We start from the raw sequence: 18800 nt of genomic DNA, 5'->3' as shown, positions 1-18800 counted from the left end.
AGGGCTCATATGTGACTTAACTCTTCCAAAGGTTTGCATAGAGAAGGTCACTTTTAATGGGCAAGACTCTGAATTTGAGATGTCACAGTAAAACACGAGACATGCCAACCCTACCAGAACTGTGCAGGTCTGCTTTTGGCCCTATAGGAAGCTGCCTTATCTCTTAGCTAAAAATTGTACTCAAGGTACTCTTCATCTATAATTAAAGAATCCTCTCAGCATTTGTGCAAGGAATAAAGGTTCTAATCTAAATTCAGAATAATACGAATTAAGCTCTTGGCACTTCTTGGGATCAGGCACTATGGGGAACAGAAAGCCTGTAATGGTCTGTAATGGGAAAAGAAGTGCCTGCCATGGAAGCCCTGGTAAGTGAAAAGATAATAATGTCAAGAGAAGAGAGCATCTTTTGTACATGAGGGGATATAGACAATGTAGCTCAGCAGAATTAATTCTTCTGTACCAAACAGAAGTGTTGCTGGTTTGCTTTTCTGTCAGAGACCCACGAAGATATTGATAAACCACAGTATTGACCTTCTATACCCATCAGAATGATCAAATGGAAAAATTTTCTTCCTCCTCTAAATACAATCAAGCTGGATAATAGCTTTTATTGTTACTAATACTGATGGCTACTTCTTCCTCTGTTGAGAGCAGTAACTTTTCTGAAGAGAGAGAAAGAAATGCTTTGAAGGAGAATGCTTTATCTAACAATAAAAGCTGGAAAAAATTACACCCTTTGGAATGCAGAGTTTTTGAGATTTTTGGTTTTGATCCAGTTGTAGAGGAGGCTCTTCTGATCACTAGGAATGGGGCCAAAATGGGAAAAAGGAATTTTTTTTCTCTCTTTCTGTCCTTTTTTTTTTAAATTTTTTTTTCTTTCCTTCTAAATAGAAATCTATTTCTTTCTGGAAAAATTCAACAGAATCCTACAAAGTGCTAGCAAACACTTTCTGTCTTTATTTGCTAAAAAGGAGAGAAAGTAGACTTCACCTGCAGAGGAAGAAAACACAAAAAGACATAAGGAAAGCATAGATTACATGGAGCTGAACTCAGGGGAAGCAAATAACTCCAGTGGCAGCCCTGGATTAAGATTCCCAAGTTTGAGTCCCATGTCGTTCATCTCCTTCTGCAAGATCATAAACAGATTTACTTTCAAAAAACCTAAATTCCTTGACTTACAAACATTTACAATGTTTGTAATGTCTACTAACATTCTATTTTTAAGACTGTGGATTAAAGAAGGCTAAGCAGAAAATATTTTGTTTTGATTAACAGTCACTGATATCAAAGTAATTGCATGGCTCAGAAGGAATTGGTGAGTGTCAGTAGGATAGCAATCATTTGGATGGGATGTCTGGAGGGCTGACAGCAGCTCACTGTGAGTAGATGAGAGGACTGAAAATAGATGCTCAGTAGGGGTGTGACCTTTCCAACCAGCCTTTTTTGACAGAGCCACTTAAAACTGGAAGCATGCAAATTAGAAGGATGAAATGTGTTCCAAAAAAATTACACAAACTCTGCTTAAACTTGTCCACAACTCATAAGAAGACATAGGAATGGAATTAGTTTTTGTAATTCAAGATTCCCAATATACTTATTACTTCAAAATATTTATGGAAATACTTTCAATATGTCTGATAATATTCCATATCGACTTTTAATCAGATTAAATCTGAAGTTATCAGTTGTGTAGTGGTTGTGATGTAGGAAAATCCTTACTGTTTCTCATATAACTCTGCAACTCTATACTAAGTTGTATTACTTTGCTCATAAAGAGCAAATATTTTTTCCCAATATTAGTTAGTAAAGTTTACTTCATATAGGTAACAACATCTTCATATAGGTAATGAAGTTTTGGCATTTGTTAGCATGAAAATATGTGGCAACACATCTCCTGAATAGAAAATTGTTTATTGCCTGCTCCACTGAACCTGCTTCATGAACTAGTTTGAGCAATGAATCACTGAAGGATTTTTTTTGTTCAGAACTGAATGAATACTCCCCTAGGCAAAGGAGTTAGTAAATATGTGTAAGCCATTCTGATATAAGAAATGCTTACCAGTTTTCAAGATGGGCTGTTTTAAAGTTGCTTCATGATTTTACGTGTTGCTTTACTACGCATAACTCTGAATGCTTCTGCTGAAATGCTAGGGAACTTGTCTGAGGGAGAAAAGAAAGCAAATTCTTTGTAAGTCCATACAGAAGATAAGGCTGCCAAATTTACTTCTCATGCAACCGTACAGTCCTGCCCAAAATGTTCCACTGAGCAGAAGACTTGTTGCAGATTTCAACACCTTTTGTCTGACACTGAGAAGCGGGGCCACTGAAATCAGTGTAACTGAAGTGTTCACTTTGTAAGAGAATTGGTCTGGATCTGTGATAGCTAACAGAAGCAGACTTCAAACCTTGTCCCCTAGTGAAAGAGAGGAGTTGATTGCTCTGGACCTCAGGAAATACAGAAGGAATCTATACTGAAATCTGGTGTTCTGCCTGGCTTAGTTTTGTCAGATGCATCTGACAAACCTGCCGACTGTGCTGTAGAGCTGGTTGTCTGTGGCAGACTCCTGGCAGGAATTTGTGAAGGCAAAGTGGTGTTTTGGGTCCTGTCTCACTTTACATAAAGAGTGGTAAGAAGCTTGAGATTTGGACTGATCTAGGAATTTTGTGTTAGGATTTTATTGTTGTGGCTCTGACCAGCTTACCTTAGTCTACCAAACTGCATAATATCTGTATCTGGATCCTGTTTGCTTCCCAAGGCTATTGTCAGGACTGATGGGATGGTGTTTCTACAGAAGTTTGGATGTGGACAATAATTCTATCCAAGTGCTAGAGATTAGATTAAATACAATGTTTTCCAGGCCGCAGTGAGAGAGACAGAAAGTTCTTGTTTGCCTTTCAAGTGAACTGTGTACAGAAAAGTAAATCGTTAATAAGAGTAGCTAAAGGAGAAAATCAACCTGCAAGGATGAAACAGCTGCTCCACAAGTTTTGTTTTTAAAAGATGGCAAACCTATTGCTAATTTCAAGAGAAATTTTTTGTGTGAGAAACTGAGCTTGAATAATGGTGTCTTTCAAGAGCTGCAGTTACTGGAAAGAAGTTATTAATGCAGGAGCCTTTACACTCAGTGGATTCAGAAAGTCTATGACTTGAGGACATGGCAGTTGAAAATCAGTTCTTTCTAAGAATGTGATTAGCCTGAGGGCTGAGCAGTTTTTTAGTATTTAGAAGTTATCAAGAACGCGCTCGAGGATATGACTGAACTTCAAGCCAAGTTGTAACAGCAGAGGGAGAAAAAACCCCCATAACTGTATTATGTGTTCTTAATTTATTTTTTTTCTAAAATCCTTTTGAATTTGCATCAAATCCTTATGGATTGCATCAAATCTAAGTTTGCAAATTTTTTTGATGCAGTGCCTTTTTTTTTTAAACTCAGGTCTGAAATGTAGGAACTTTGGGTCAGAACTAGCGTGGCTCAGTGAGACATCAAAGTTACTGCACCTGACCAACTGAACAAATCTTTTTTACAGTGTAAATAAAGCTCTTTATCCCACTGTTTGTCAGTTGCACACAAACTTTTCTGTTCCATTCCTAATGACATTGCAGAGGGAAGGACTTCCTTGCATTCTGACCATCCTTGCTAGTGTAACAGCATTTTGTGTCTTGAAAAACTAGCTTGCTTCAGGCAGTAATTCAACCCATGAATGTAGGATGGAAGTGTGGGGAAAAATGTTGTCTGGAGCTACTGTTGTTTTTCCATCCCCTCTGGTTCAGCTCCAGTGAAGTTTGATACATCGATATGTCTCTAATGACACAAAATTTCTGTCTTAATTGTGTGTGTAGAAGTTAAACTGAGCTTCCTTGGGTGGGATGGAGATGTTAAGATCAAAACAAGTGACTGTGATCCATAGGATAAATGAAAGCCAGGATGGGGTGAGTGAATACCAGAGTCTTACATATGGGCTTCTGGGCTACAGTAAAGTGCCTTTATTACATGCAAGCTCTGCTTGTATGTCTTCCTTGGTGTTATCTTTTATGTATTTCCATGTTTCTTTTCCCAAAACAGGGTAGATGAAATAAAGCAGACCTTGAGACTTTCTCTGAAACAGTTCAATCCAGCACAAGTCAAAAGGGTAGATAGCAAAGGGGCTTTAAAGCTGACTTTGTGCTCCTAAGTCTTGTCACATGAGGGTATCGGGCTATGCACAGGATAAAGTGCAGCAACCAGCTGTCAGTCAACTAAAATGACTGTTTCAACAGCTGGGAATCAGTGGGACATGAACTCCGGCTGTGTTCTCTCTCCCCTAGCCACATCCTCTGTAGTAGTCTGGATTCTGTGGAATCTTCTGCTAATTCAATGCTGATTGGTAGCAATTTTGAATGTACAAGAAATTTGAGCCTGGAAAATATTAAGGAAATATAAACCTTTCCCAGATCTGGTTTATTACAAGGGCAGAGAAGTGCTAAGTGGGCTATATCAGGGCTAGTAACTGTATACTTGAATCCCCTGTAGCACGAGGAAAACATTTCCAGATGAAGTTTGCCAATTCATCTCATTCCTCGAGGCACAAAGTCAAGCAGAACACACGTGCTATGGAGATAACTACTATAGAAAGATTTGGAAAAAAACCCTACAGAAATAATTGTACCTAATAATTTATAGCAGTGCTCTCTGATATAGAAGAAGCCTGTGAGCAGCCCCCATGCATAGCTAAGTATCTGTATCCTTTGAAGCTGTGCAGTTTAATTATAGTTTCATTACTTTTGACAAACCATAATTTCAGTGATGGGCTGGGGATAAAGAAAAACACTTGTCTTAATTTTACTATTTTAAGCTTTCTCTCCCTTATTTGTCCTTCTAGTTCCATCCATTTCTTTCTACTGATGATCACTGATTATCTTGTTAATAACTTTTTTTTCTGGAAGAAGTTGACTAACCATAGCTCTAAATGTGAGGGTGAAAAAGAAGGAAGATGAATGTGAAGATCATATTGCAAGGGTTTCGTTTTTATTCTTCATAGGCCCATAATTAAGCCCACTCTAGCTCTCTCTCTGTGGAACAGGATGCACAGGTTATAACAAGGATTCTTTTCTTTGTGTCTTTATGTGGAATGGGCTGGAAGGAAGGAATCAAGTAACTAGTCTAATGTAAATTGGCGTGACTCCATCGGCTACAAAATAGGCACAAGTATATTTTTAGTGCAAGCAGAAGCTAAGTTCACACTGTTGAACAACACTCTCTGGGAGAAGTAGAAGAAGGAAAAGACTTTTCTTAGGGCAGTCCCCAGGTGAATGTTTCAAAAGGGTAATTACAACTTAACATAAACTTTCTCCATCTCTAAGAACCCACAGAAGCAGGTTTAATTTGTCTCTAAGATCTGAGATTTCACTTTGCCAGCTTTTGAAATATTTTTGTTTGAGCCCTTCTCTATCTACTGTCACTTTAGCTGTAGAGCTGTAGTTGAACTCTCTATTTGCAAAGAATCCCTTTTCTTCATGAATAACTGACTTCCATTTTAAATCTTGTTGTAAGTAGAAAACTTGAGTAAAGGGGATACTTCACGCACTTTTGTATAGTTAGTGGAATTAATTTTCTGTGAATTGGGAACTTCTTTTTACAAGAAGAGGTGTGATAAGTTAGGGTAATCTCAACACAGTGGCATAAGAGCTATCTTTTAATTTAAAAGTATACAGTGTTGGTTGAAGCTCATCCTTTTTCCTTATCAGAAAAGGAATGTCTCAATGTCAGCAAATGAGTGGATTATCAGACCTTTTGTCTTGAATGTCTCTGCTGGTGTAAATTTTCCGTAAATTGCTCCTTTCTAAACCAAAAGAGCAAGGCCATCTGAATCCCTTTGTGAGTACTTGCATAGATATATCTCTATGTTAATTATTGTCCTTTTCATTTATTTTCAGTCTCTCCAAGCTTCCTGCTAAATAGTACTTTTGTGTTGACTTTTGAAAATCTTGAAACGGGCTGATGCTCTGACTCGGAACTCTTGTTTCTATTGGGATGTTCTGTTCTAAGAAAATATAGAACAAAACTTCCCATTGGTCAAGTTTTTGCAGGTATCTCTGCAGCACTGAGATGTTCAGTGATGGCACAGTTAGTCTTTGTGAACTTTCAAATACAAAGCAAAAGGATCATGTGAGGTCTTGCGTCCCATCTGTGTGCACCTTGCCTCTCCTGTTTGTGTTACATGCTGAGCAAGAAGAATGAGCCGAGAACTGCACACCACTTGTTTGCACAGTAGTCAGATCTGCTGTTTTTCATACCAGTTTCAGCCCATCTGAGCCTAATTTTCAGTATTACAGTAGTTTTGCTGGAGTCTCTGCCTTGAGTGGTTTTCACTTGGTGCAGAAGGAGTGGGAATGAACAGATCTATTGTACAAAGAAGCTCAGACTAGCAAATGTGGGGAAACAGTGTATTCTAAATATCAAATGTTCTTGCAGTAGGGTAATGCTACCCCCTGTTGGAATTTGGGATATATGAAGCATAAACCAGAATACAAAGAATTGAAGCCTCTTTGTGTATGTTACTTTTTTTCCACTGTACTTGATAAGATTTTAAAAGTGCCAGTCTCTATTAAAAAAAGGTCATAAATAGGAAAGGGTTTTTTTTCTTCCAGTTATCAGAACTGAATTAAAGGCCTTACAACTTCTAAAAGAGAAACACATCTGTTTTTTTTGCATGGCTAAAACTACTGTATGTACTATGATTCAGCTGCAAGCTGAATAACAGCACTCGTGTTCACCTGTGAAAGTATGAATGGCTAAAGCAATGCTGTGGGTGCACTGCTGAACCTTCAACTGTCTGGGAAAATGTGTTTGAACTCTTTTGCATAAGCACTGCAGCAGGAGTTTCTGTTTGTGCCTTAGGAGAGGTGGTTTAACTGACAGGAGAGGAGCTGAACAAGGCTCTGAGAAGCGGTAAAGGGAATGTAACATTACTATAAAAACATCTCTAAAAAGTTGCCAACACTATTTTGAATCAGAAAATCTGCTGGGTGTCTTAATGATTAAATTAAAATTGTTCCTTTTCATAAAGTTGCAGAACATCATCTGCTACTGTAAATTAGGACAGCTCAACTGAGGAGTTAGGGGGAACAGTGTAGCTGATTCTTATTACCTGGAAGAATTTGTTGTCTTTCTTTTGGCCCTAAGAATATAGGACATGCTGAACTTTCAGTTATGTCGGGGGTGTTTGCCTTGGTTCTTAGACCTCATAGTTGGAGAAAAAGCAGTTATCATTTCTGAACTGAGAGTATTTGATGATTTGGTTTAATGGCGGTTGTGTAAGGAATCTTTCATGTCCTGAATGGTGGAATGATTGCTATAAGATATACCTGGTGAAAAATGAGGTAGTGAAGGCTGATGTTAATACATTTTATTATGTATCTAGCATCAATTCACAGGTGTAGTTGTTCAGGATTCTGTGCTCTGAAATCAGGAGATGCTGTTCCCCTGTTGTCAAATTTGATGAATATATTCTATGACATTTGCATATGGTGTTTCTATTTTTTGAGAAGCATTGTTTTCAGTACCTGTCTTCTAATTCCTCCACCAGTTTTGGCTGTGTTTATCAAATACATACCTTGGTGTTGTGTGCCTTCAGACTTTGATGTGTACTTAGAATGCATATTGCTTTGGGCTAGCTGTATATGCTCTTGACTTGTTTTTTTTGTCTAGAAAGTATACAAGCTTGGCTTGCAGTAGTGCCTGGAAACAGACACAAACACCACTGATGTGTTTACACCGGGTTTTTTATATGCTTTGGATGGTATTGCATAGTTGCTTCCTTTAGAATTCTGTGTGAATACTTCTGTACATAATGAGATATGTATGTGATGTTAAAAGGATGTTATTTAGGTTGAAAAGTTAAGCCCCTCACTGTTAAGGAACTGACAGATTTACAGTTGCTCATGCCATCTTGATTGTACCCACACATGTGTCTCTCTTGTGTAGTGAATGAGACAGATGTCCCACGGAAAAAATGGTATGTGACCATGTAATTGCATTGCAGTCCAGTTGTTCAGCACACTCCTAGTGTGACTGTCCAGTGTGTAGTAATTCTATGTCTGGTTATGAAAAGCCAAAGACAACAGCAAATCACGCCCCTTGTTGCTATGTCAGCTTCCCCATGTGCTCATATATTATCAGTAGCAGAACTTGAAATTTGACCTTTCAGTATTGCAGTCGAGACTCGACCACCTGAATTTCTGGCTGTTGCTATTAGCTGGCAGCTGGATCCAGGTACTGGCTTTTGTTGGTTGTGTCAGAGGACTTAGCCCAGCTTTTCCTTCTCTCCCGTGACTGGACAGCTTCAGAGTACACTAGAGGCAAGTTGTGTCATTTTCGGAGCTAGTGATCTTATTCTGATGCCAATGGCTGTATTCTGGGTTGTGTGACAAAGGGCTGGTGGCTGCAGGCAGGTGGGAAGCCCAGAGCAGGAAGCAGGAGGCCCCTCTCAACAGAAGCGTATCAAAATCACGACTGAAGAGGCCTCTGTAAAAAACAGGAGAGAAGATGGGTACACAAAACTAAACAATATTTGTGTTTTTTTCTCACATCCTGTTGTTTAAACAAGACCTGTAACTTGTAGTTTAGCAGAGCTGTGATTATTCCACAGGTTTTAAGGGGTGTGTTTTAATGTGGCACAGGCCACGGCTTGCCAGTACCACTGAAGTTGCCGTCTTCATGCCTCATAAAATAGCTGATGCTTGGGCTGAGCAAACAGAGGTGTTTCTGAACTCACTTCAGCAATCTTTCTGTAGGCCAACAGTTGGCTTGCAACAGATGAAGCTGAGTGATCAAGAATTTGTGGCTGAAATTGGACCCCTGCACCTGAAGCATGCCATAGGCAGGAGTTTCTGTTTCATTTGGAGTTGTTATGAAGGATCATAGAGTTTAATAATTTGGTTATCTTTTGTTCAGAATCCGATCAACTGCTGGGCATGGTGAAACTGCCCATCAACACAGATGACCTTTAGAGGTTGGCCCACTTGTCTGTATTTATTGACCTTTCCTTGAATTTTTTTAATTATTTTTTTCTTGTTGTAGCCTAAGCATTCAAGCTTTAAACTTTTCTGGTGATTCTGGTGAAAAAAAGAATAAATCATAGTCTTTAATCCTCATGAGGAAAGTACTTTAAGCGTCAGTTTTATTAAGGACTGGTTTCTTTTTACTGAAATATCTAAGCTTTGCAAAAATTTTGACATGATCAATACTGTTTCTTTTCCGTTTCCTAAAAGCACTTTAAACTTTTCCTTGTGACGCTGATTTCAAAATCTTCATTCAGGATTTCTCATTGAGTCCTTTGCTCCTTTGTGAAGTTGCTGACAGTTCAACTTTGTCATAAATTATATAATGTAACTAATCTGCTGCTTCCCTTTACACACCAACTATGATAAGCAGCCAGGGAGTTGTCATGAAGTACTACCAGCTATATACAGCAGGTAGGAGAGTGTTCATTGTTAGAGAATTCTGCTTCACAGTTTTTGATTTTCAGGGACTCAGGGACTTTGAGTCATGATTCTGATGGTTTCCTCTTGAAAAACTGGATATTTTGCATGGCCTTGATACTGCATAATAGCTTTAAAATAAAGGATGGGAAAGAAAAAAAAATCTAGATCATCTCCTCTGTGAAAATTAAGCATTTGACTAATGTAGCAATTGAGCCTCTGTTTGTGAGTGCATTTTTGGTATGTGCAGAATGAAAATCTCAGAATGCAAATATTTGCTTTTCCTACTGTCAAGTACTGAGTCCTCTTTAATAACAAGAAGAATCTGGGAGCCTTTAGTTTATGTTAAGCCTTTCTTGTTCAAACTGGGGCAAAACTTCGTACTTATGCTTAGACTAAGGCAACTGACACCTAAAAAGCATAGAATATTTTGTGCTGGAAGGAACCTTTAAAGGTCATCTAGTTTACCCCTCTGCAGTGAGTAGGGACACTTTCCACTAGGTCAGATTGCTCAGAACCCCATCCAGTCTGACCTTAAATGTTTCCAGGGATGGGGCGTCCACCACCTCTCTGGGCAGCCTGTGCCAGTTTTTCACCACCCTCATAGTAAAAAATTTCTTCCTTGTGTTCAGTCTAAATCTACCCTCTTTTAGTTTAAAACCATTACCCCTTGTCCAGTTGCAACAGGCTCTGCTAAAAAGTCTGTCCCGATCTTTCTTATAATCCCCTGTAAGTATGGAAGGGCTGCTGCAAAGTCTCCCTGGAGCCTTCTCTCCTCAAGGCCAAACAGCCTCAACTCTCTCAGGCTTTCCAAATAGGAGAATTTCTCTAACCCTGTTATTTTTGTGTCCTTCGTCTGGACCTGCTACGACAGGTTCCTGTGTTTCTGTGCTGAGAACTCTAACTGTCAGTAGGTGCAGAATAATGGAGCTGTACAAAGCTGCCAAACTTAGATGAGCTGAAAGAAAAGCTTTATTTCTAAAGATACACAAAGGGAATTACATAAGCTGTGACTGATGAGGTGTGTCTGAAATGCTGACACAGTTATCAGGCGAATGGCATTTCATTCCTCTTGCCAGTGATGATGGAGGCCTGCTTGGCATTAAAAGCTACAGAAGCTGGTCTACTTGGAAGTATAGTTTCCTCCTTTTTAGGAGGCAAAATAGGAAACAAAAGTATTTTGCTTCCATGAAAATACCTGCTGTATATGGAACAGCTGTCCATCAGTTCCTACCCTTAGACTCAGTAATGGGAGGCAATAATCTTAAAACAATATTTTCCTTTTTTTGTTTCTACCCATCTAACTTACAAGCTTCAGGCTCCTTTTTACACCAGGGAGTTGAGCTTATAAAGCAGTTGTGATGCCTTTTGTCACTATGAATCTGGCAAAAATTCTTCTAAAACCAAGAAACCATGCAGTACAGTATCTTTACTCCTTACTGTGGAGCTTATACTGGATGATCCAGACTTTTTGGGTGGATCTCGTGCCCAAAAACTTCCATAATCATCAGCAGAGCAGAATTGGGTATGTAGTCCATAAAATGTTATACAGAGAAAGGTAGGCGTGCTGTTCTACATATGGAACAGTATTTTTATCTGCTATTTTTCCTTTAAATGGAAAATGGTGTGATAAATCATATATTTAATGAAATTTAAAGTCAGTAAAAGTCTGAATGAAATAAAATGAAACTATAAAAGAAAAAAAGATGAGAGAAAGGCAAAGATATGACAAATATATACAGAGGGGGAAAACAGTCCCATTTTGATTGTAAAAAGGATTATGTATTATGATGGTTATTTGTACACACAGAAATAAATACCAAGGCTTAGGTTCTATTTAGCTCTTTAGAGCAATTGAGCTAATCTATGAATAATGACCCAGCATCAAACTAGTGGGTTCTCCTAACATCTGTCATTGAACCCTGCCCAAGACATTTGGAAGCAGAACATAAAAAATGAATGTCATCTGACGGGAGCCAGATCACTACCAGGGTTAAAATAGCCCTGGACACGTAGTTCATGATGTGTGATATGCAAGTGGTACATATCCATTTACTGTGGGTGTTGTAGTGGTGAGGTGGTTTGAACTAACAACCATGCATCACATACTTCAGCACTCAGCTCTTGGGTCACACATGAAAGATTATATGTTGGAAAGACATTTAACTTATATTTATGTGTAATATTATGAGATATGCAGGATTTAGGTAATCACATTGTTAGTTATTGTCTGAGTATCATAGCAGGCATAACAAAAGCATATTATTTGAATGAGGTCACTTAACCCTTTTCTTCTTTGATGTAATCCTGTGGTAGGTTGAGATATGTATTATACTCTGCATTTGAAAACCATGCACTTACATTTGTAAATGATGCCATAATAACTTTAAGAGTTTCTCTTACAGGCAAAAGTAGTGTTTTGTAGAATTATAAAAGGTAGCTTTTAAGTCTCTCTACTGTTTTTTCTGCCAAGTTACGTCGGTTACCACTGTTGTTTAGTGAAGTCTCTGCCTTATAGAGGATTGCAGCAGGAGGCCTCAGAGTTGCAGAAATAATAGAATACAATGTACTGAAATGGAAATGAGGACAACAATCTTATAGACTGAAAAAAATCACTTAATAACAAAACACTGGTTTTATTTTTGTTATTATCTCACGTAATCACAGCTGATTCTTGTAGTTATTTGTTGTCTTTCATATGTTTCCTGTAATTTCAATGATACTTTAACAGTGTCCCACATCTGATGTCATTTCACACATCAAACTTCTGTTTGTCTTTTTGCATCTTTCTTTGTCAAGTATGATCTGATATTTTCTGAAATGCTATGGGATGCTTTTTCTCTTTCAAAAATAGAATCTTGACCATATTTCTGATTTCCTCCCCTCCCTTCTACTTTTACTCCAAATAGGTGCTCAAATTCAGTGTTTTATGTATTAAAATATATAGCTAGCGTAAAAGCTCAAGTAAATATTGAAACTGTATGTTCCATGTTTGCAATAGGATCAGGCAGAAACATCTTGTATGTTGTGTGTTGCAGGGTTCAAAACCCACCCCAATTGGTTCAAGTAAACTCTTTTAATGTTCATTTTATTAGGTGAAACAGTATCAGGTTAATATTTTCTAATATTTTTCTGGTTCATTGCAAGGTGCATCAAAATCAAAGAAAGCCTTTCCACTGAACTTTAACTGAAGTTGGATCTGTTTGCTGGCTCTGACAGTATTTTGTGATGGTGACATGTAATAAGCTTTAGATCTTAATGTGTTTTCCTTAAGAAAATATTGTGCAGGAATTAGTATGACTTGAACTTCTAGGTGGATAATAAGTAAATAATCTATTTTGTGTGTGGGAAGTCAACACAGTGCCTATATGGGGAGAAGATGTATGTGATGTCTATGTAAAGTCCTATGTGTGTCGGAAAAGGCACCACTTTGTAGGAAAGCATAGGAAATGAAGAGATATCACAGGTCACAAGTCTGCATATTTAGGTGAGGAACGCTCTGTGCTGTTTTTTTGGGGCTGAGTCAGGAGCACATGACGCTTCTGTCTGCTCGCAGCACCTATCATTTTAAACAAATATAGGCCTGGCCTTAATTTACGTCTGTTAATCCTGTTACTCCAGCTTGATATCCTCTTTGTCTCAATATTACATTTTTTTGCTTCATCGTTCCTGCTACAGTTGCAAAGCATCTAAAGCCAAGTTCTTTAGCCTTTTCTAAGGTGTGTAAGACATGTACACAAGAATACCCCAAAACCTTTTTTAAGGTTTTTCAACTTATACGTGTTTTGAACATCTTTATGTCTGAGCACCTTTGCATCTGTTCTGGATTTTATACCACTTGTTAAGCTTTAATGATGGTGAAGTGATTTCTCTGCCATTCTTCCTATATTTTGTCAAGTTTCTATATCTTTTAAAGATTTTTCATTCTAAAATTTTCTGTTTTCTTTAGGGAACAGCAGTATTACAGTCTGGAGTCTTACCAGCTACATCAGGTAGGAGTCATTTAGTTATTTGGTTTGTTAAAGGATAATGTTTAAATCTCAAATTGTGATAAGAAAAACAGATTTATGGAAACAGAACTAAAGATTATATTGCGAGATATACTGTTTGTGGTTGATTTTGCTGCTGCAATTCATGACTGGCAATTATGAAATACATTATAATCTGTAGTAACTTTGGTTGCAAGGATTAATATATTTGTTTTTTCCTTCCTTTTTTTAATCTAAAGAGGTTCAAGGTTGTCAGTTTCTATATGAAGCTGTTTAGTGCTTTTTCTACTTACATACTTGAAGAACACCAAGAAAGTGTTCTTTTTAGGCTATATTAACACCAAAGGGAAATTTTATTTATATGTGTATAGCCAGTTTTCTAAATAACACAAAACAACAGGAATGTTACCAGAGGCGACATGGAGATACTTCTCTCATGTCATTGGAACTACTAATTGACCAAAAAAATCACTAACAAGAGGACACTGAGTATCTGGGTCTGGAAAAATTATTTAGGCAAAGGTAACACACTGACCATCTTTGTGTTGTAGACCTTCCTATCAGTAAGATGTGTTGGTCATCTGAGTTCCCTGTCTAATGTAGCCAAACTGGTCTGGCACCTTTGAATTATCATTTTACACCAAAGATAACATTTCATAAGCATTTGGTTTTGTGTAACATCTCCATCTTAGTCTTTGAAGAGATCTGGGAAAAGAATTTGGTTAATATCTTAAATACCTTTACATTCCTTAATATATTCCTTGCCAGATAATTCATCAGATCCATCAAATTTCATAGGTTTCCTGCTTCCGATAGACAGAACAACAGCTCTTTGTACTTGGGTTTATTACTTTAAAAAACCTTGTTAAATATGTAAAGCAGTGTAGCTGATTGATACTTGTGTGAACAAATCCAGTAAGATATCTAGGATCAGGAGCTGTCTCTGGAAAAGGTTATATGAAACTCTGTTCCTTTGTCTATCTTAGCAGGAGAAAATCCAGAAGCATTTAGCAGATCTTGTTTCTAGTTATTCCACTAGAGTCAGTGGAATTACTCTTGATTTATAGAGGTGTAGGTAGGATTTTATCTTTCCCTCTGGTACTCAGGTTTCAAGTCTTCTAATCAACCCAAGGAAACCAGAGCACTTATGATTAAAGTGTGTGTAAATACAGGGAAACCAGTATATGGTGGGCACAATATTATTTCTGTATTAATTTCAGTGTCAAGTTAATTATGGTTGCAACAATTATGGCTGAAAAAAACTTAGTCTATTCACGCATATGAGAGAGTTAGCTGTTTTGAGAAAACCTATCATTAAGTAAATTGGAATTGTAGAAATACAGGGCAGCTTTTTGTATCAACAGAAAGAGAAGTACAAGACTGAAGACATTTAAGTAGGTGGGTTTTCCTTCCTGATACATTGGGAAAATATTGTGTGAGAAAAGAATTGAACACTTATTGGAATAAGTATAAATGCTTAAGGCAAATGCAGCATCTAAAGCCAGTGACTGAAGTTTTTAGCTATCTTTGTGAGGTTCCATCTCTCAAATGTTCTAATACAAGTACAACTTTATTCTTCAACACTTCACTATGTTTCAGAAAAAAACAAAAGAAACTGAAGCTTTCTCTGTCTCATTGCATTTTTCTTGTCCTTAGGTATTTAAAGTTTTTTCTTGTATATGTGTGAAGATTTCAAGTATAATTGAACTTGGCATTGCAGAGCTTTCAAAATAGTTCTGTAGTCTTTGACTCTTAAATCTAAGCTGTTAACTGAAGGTGCCAGGGTGCTGAGCAGTCATTCACACAGTTCTGTTGGACTAAACATCATTAGAACTTTTCTATGGTTCTCTATTATGAGAGGCTATTATCCATTGTTGAGGATAACATAAGGGCACACTAATTTGAGTGTGTATCTTATACATGGCAAGATACCTCTACTACCATGAATGATTGTACAATAACCCAATGCACAGTTATATGTTTTGCTAGTGCAGCCGTTGACTTAGTCACAAACATGTTTCTTTTTTATCACAGAGAGGACTGTGTAGTATTTTTATTCAAGTAACTGTAGAATGCAAACTCATTCCTCCCTGTGCTATAGGTGCCCACATATTCTATGCAATATTTTTGGTCTTGAGTATTTCAGTTCTGTAGCAGGACATGGAGTTAAAGAGTCAGGATCAGTTGTTTAAATATTTTTCAGTTTATTGGTAGTGAATGTGGGTGATGATATTCTCTTTCTAGTTTTAGTTACATATGCTGAGCAACAGCCTCAGCAACTGTAGAGAAATGTGTTTAATTCTAATGGCAAGCTGAAAAGTGTTCATAAATGCTGCAACAATTCTGAATTGTATTCCTAGATGGAAAAAAACAAGGTGTGAATCATTTAGTTCTGGTTTAAATAATTTGGTTGGCTTTGTTATAAATAATAAAAATATTGATTAGAAAGAGAGACTGAATTAGATTACTTGTGTTTGTAGGAGGAAAATATTCCTATTGTTATTGTAGCTTTGTACTAGATCGAGGTAAGGGATTCTTTGGAGTTGTATGATGTGAGAATGTGTGCTCTTAAGTATAATAGGCTGCCTTTATAGTTATAATGGACCTTAAAATACTATGACAGGATAGAGGTTCAAAAATGTGATTCAGATTTCCTGATTTCTGAGACTGCTGAGTTCTGGAGGCACCTCAGTTTGGTACACTTTGTGTACCATGGGACCTTTACAGAAATTCTTATGTCTGCTTAAGAAATTCTGTAGTTTGATCTTCTGATTGCAATTTCAGAGATATGTGTATAGGTCTTTTGCTCAGGAACTGCTTGTATGTTTTGAATTAAGGGATCATGAATGAGATGCACGTTCAGTGCTGAGAGGTGAAACGAAAGCACATTGCTTCCCCAAATGGTGGCATGAAGAGCTTGTCAGTATCTTCATTATCTTTCTGGTACTATAAATCAAAGTATTGTAGGAAAAACAGGGCTGAAGCTGTTGTGTAACTAGAACCTCTGCCCGGAGGTTTGGATGTACTTCTGTGTGTATGTCTGACAGATGTTTAGCATGTTCTGCAATGAGACTCCTTAATGCACCTTAAATCATCCAAAGTCCTTTGCTATTCTTACATTAAGAATGTATTTCCTAGCAGCTGTGCTGTTTCTCATTGTGGTTTAGGCCTCTTATTTAAATCTTGTTCTCTGTTCTATTCCATTGCAACAGCTTAGCTAAGGAACCTCCAGCTCTTACTTAGAATATTCTCCTTCAAAATGATTGTGTTTTCTCAGTTGAGTAGAACTATGTCAAAACAATCCTGTTTTATGAATGATGTTTAAACCATGAGGCTGTTTTGTGTGGAAGGGAAATGCCACCAATTCTGTCCTGAGGGAAATGCCACTATTTCTGTCCTTAATTGCCAACCCGCTCCATGTGAACTGAGCAGTCTGAATCCCAAGACTCCTATTTAGAGAAGCTAAGTTGAGAAGTGGAGTGGCTTGCAGAAGTGCTTAGGGACACTCTGCAATCCCTGGAGAAGCCATTTCGTGCCAGCTCTATGCACTGTATATCAGAAACTTTTGTCCCTTCCCAATTCCCACAGGGAAACTGGTTGCCTGGTCATTCCCAGGAGCCAGGCCCAACCCAGAGTATTTCAACACTCCAATTAAACGTCTGTAGTGGGAGGTCTGATCTCCCTGTACTTCTGTGTCACAGGCTCTGGCTTTGCAAAAGTCAACAGTTCAATGGGCAAATAAGTTAACAAATATCCTCCCACGGAAGCAGTCACTTTGCTATTGTTTTGTGACTCATAAATTATCTCTCTTCTTTTCAGTTTTTTTTTTTTGTTTTCCACAGGAGCAAATTCATCAGCATTGCAACAGACACTCTTGCTCTCTGACAGCCACTTTGCTTGTAATACCAAACCTACACAATGCTTGATAGGAAATGTTCTGAGAGGATGAATTAAGGAATAAACATAAAACAATGCTGTGGATTGGAATTCAGCTGAAATGTCAACTGAATTCTGATTATGAACATTGTATGTCTATTAAATTGTTCTTAGGTAGATAGGGACTCAAGGCATGAAGACAAAAAGAAAGAGTAAAATTAAGTATATAACAGGTGATAGGTGCTGAAATGACGTCAGCTGTCTAACAGCTTATCTTTTATGATGGAAAAATAAGCTTTCTTTTGTGCATTTTTAAAATTTTTTATTGCAAACCTATGCAGCCTGATACTTCTATTCCAAGCTTAGGAGTAAGTTTTCAAGGAGTTAATTGAGAGCAATGAGAAAGGAGAAACTGGGCCATACTATGGTGGTTATTGTTGTTTAGGTTGAAAATAATTTATAATTCACAATTTTTTTCAGAAGACGTTGTCAGCTCTTCAGATGTAGGAAGACCAAATGCACTCCGATATTTTTATTGAGCCAGTAAAGGACTGTGCTGAGCAGTGGCCACCATAAATATGTAATGTCATACCTTATAGGGCTAAACACTGTAATAGAAGAGCATCATTATAATGAGAAACCGATCAATAAAACCCTGTCATAATGTGACATGCTCTTTCTTGGTTGTGCTTTATTCTGCAAGTGCACTCAAAATGTAGCGGAAGAAATACAGATGCTCTGAAAAAGCTGATTAAAATACATATTGCATTTACAAGATAAACCTCGACTTTAATGATTGTCTGAATTACTAGGGGCCTTTCCCCAGGAGGGGAAAGGAAAAAGTCACTGTGGTGAAAACCATATATTAGTGAATGAGCCAAATGCTGCTGCTTCATCCTCTGCGTTGAGCAGATCCAGTAGGTTCCTGTTCCCTCTTTTGGGGGTAACAGAAGGTGGTAAGTTCATGCCACAGTGACCCTCTAGTCCTGTCTATTCTGTGTTCCTGATTTGCTTTCCCATGCCTTCTCTGGCTCTGAAATCTGGGGAAATTACATATCTCAGTCGTCTAGAACACAAAGGTGAGGAACCTTATTTGCAAATATAGTGATCATTTCAGATTTTTTTTCCATTAAAGAAACACATTATGTGAACTCCATTCTTGACCAGTGTAGATCCTGAGCTTTAGTATGTAAAGTATGTAAAGCAGCTTTGAGGGGATACTTTTCAAAAAAGCAGACACCAAGTTTCCTGGCACAGGAAAATGGTAAGAATTCTAGTTTAACACTTTTGCATTTTTAAGGATAGAAAGCTGGGCTGGAATGGCCTTATAGTGTGAGAAGATGAATAATAGCTAGAGGTAGTAGGACACTCTGTGATTCTCTTGGACACGCTAAACAGGCATCTTGGAGGAGCAATATTTGAACAGTGTGCTTGAAAACATTTCTAATTTTGAGTGATTCCACCCCTTCTGAAGT

General features: G+C 37.7%; 1 protein-coding gene across 1 annotated transcript in view; it reads left to right on the top strand.

The window, feature by feature from the left end:
* The window catches only part of LOC108503743 (protein Dok-7-like), a gene marked incomplete at its 5' end in the record, with an annotated part of 41194 nt that overhangs the window by 14830 nt on the left and 7564 nt on the right, over positions 1-18800 (top strand). Inside the window, one exon of the mRNA XM_017828011.1 lies at positions 13410-13452. Within this exon, the coding sequence (XP_017683500.1) occupies positions 13410-13452 (43 nt within the window). The remainder of the gene's footprint in view (positions 1-13409; positions 13453-18800) is intronic.

Source organism: Lepidothrix coronata, unplaced genomic scaffold, assembly GCF_001604755.1.
Source record: "Lepidothrix coronata isolate B3197 unplaced genomic scaffold, Lepidothrix_coronata-1.0 Scaffold145, whole genome shotgun sequence".
NCBI classification, from domain to species: domain Eukaryota; kingdom Metazoa; phylum Chordata; class Aves; order Passeriformes; family Pipridae; genus Lepidothrix; species Lepidothrix coronata.
The sequence above is the reverse complement of the archived record's forward strand: the minus strand, read 5'-3'. Positions and strand labels throughout refer to the sequence as shown.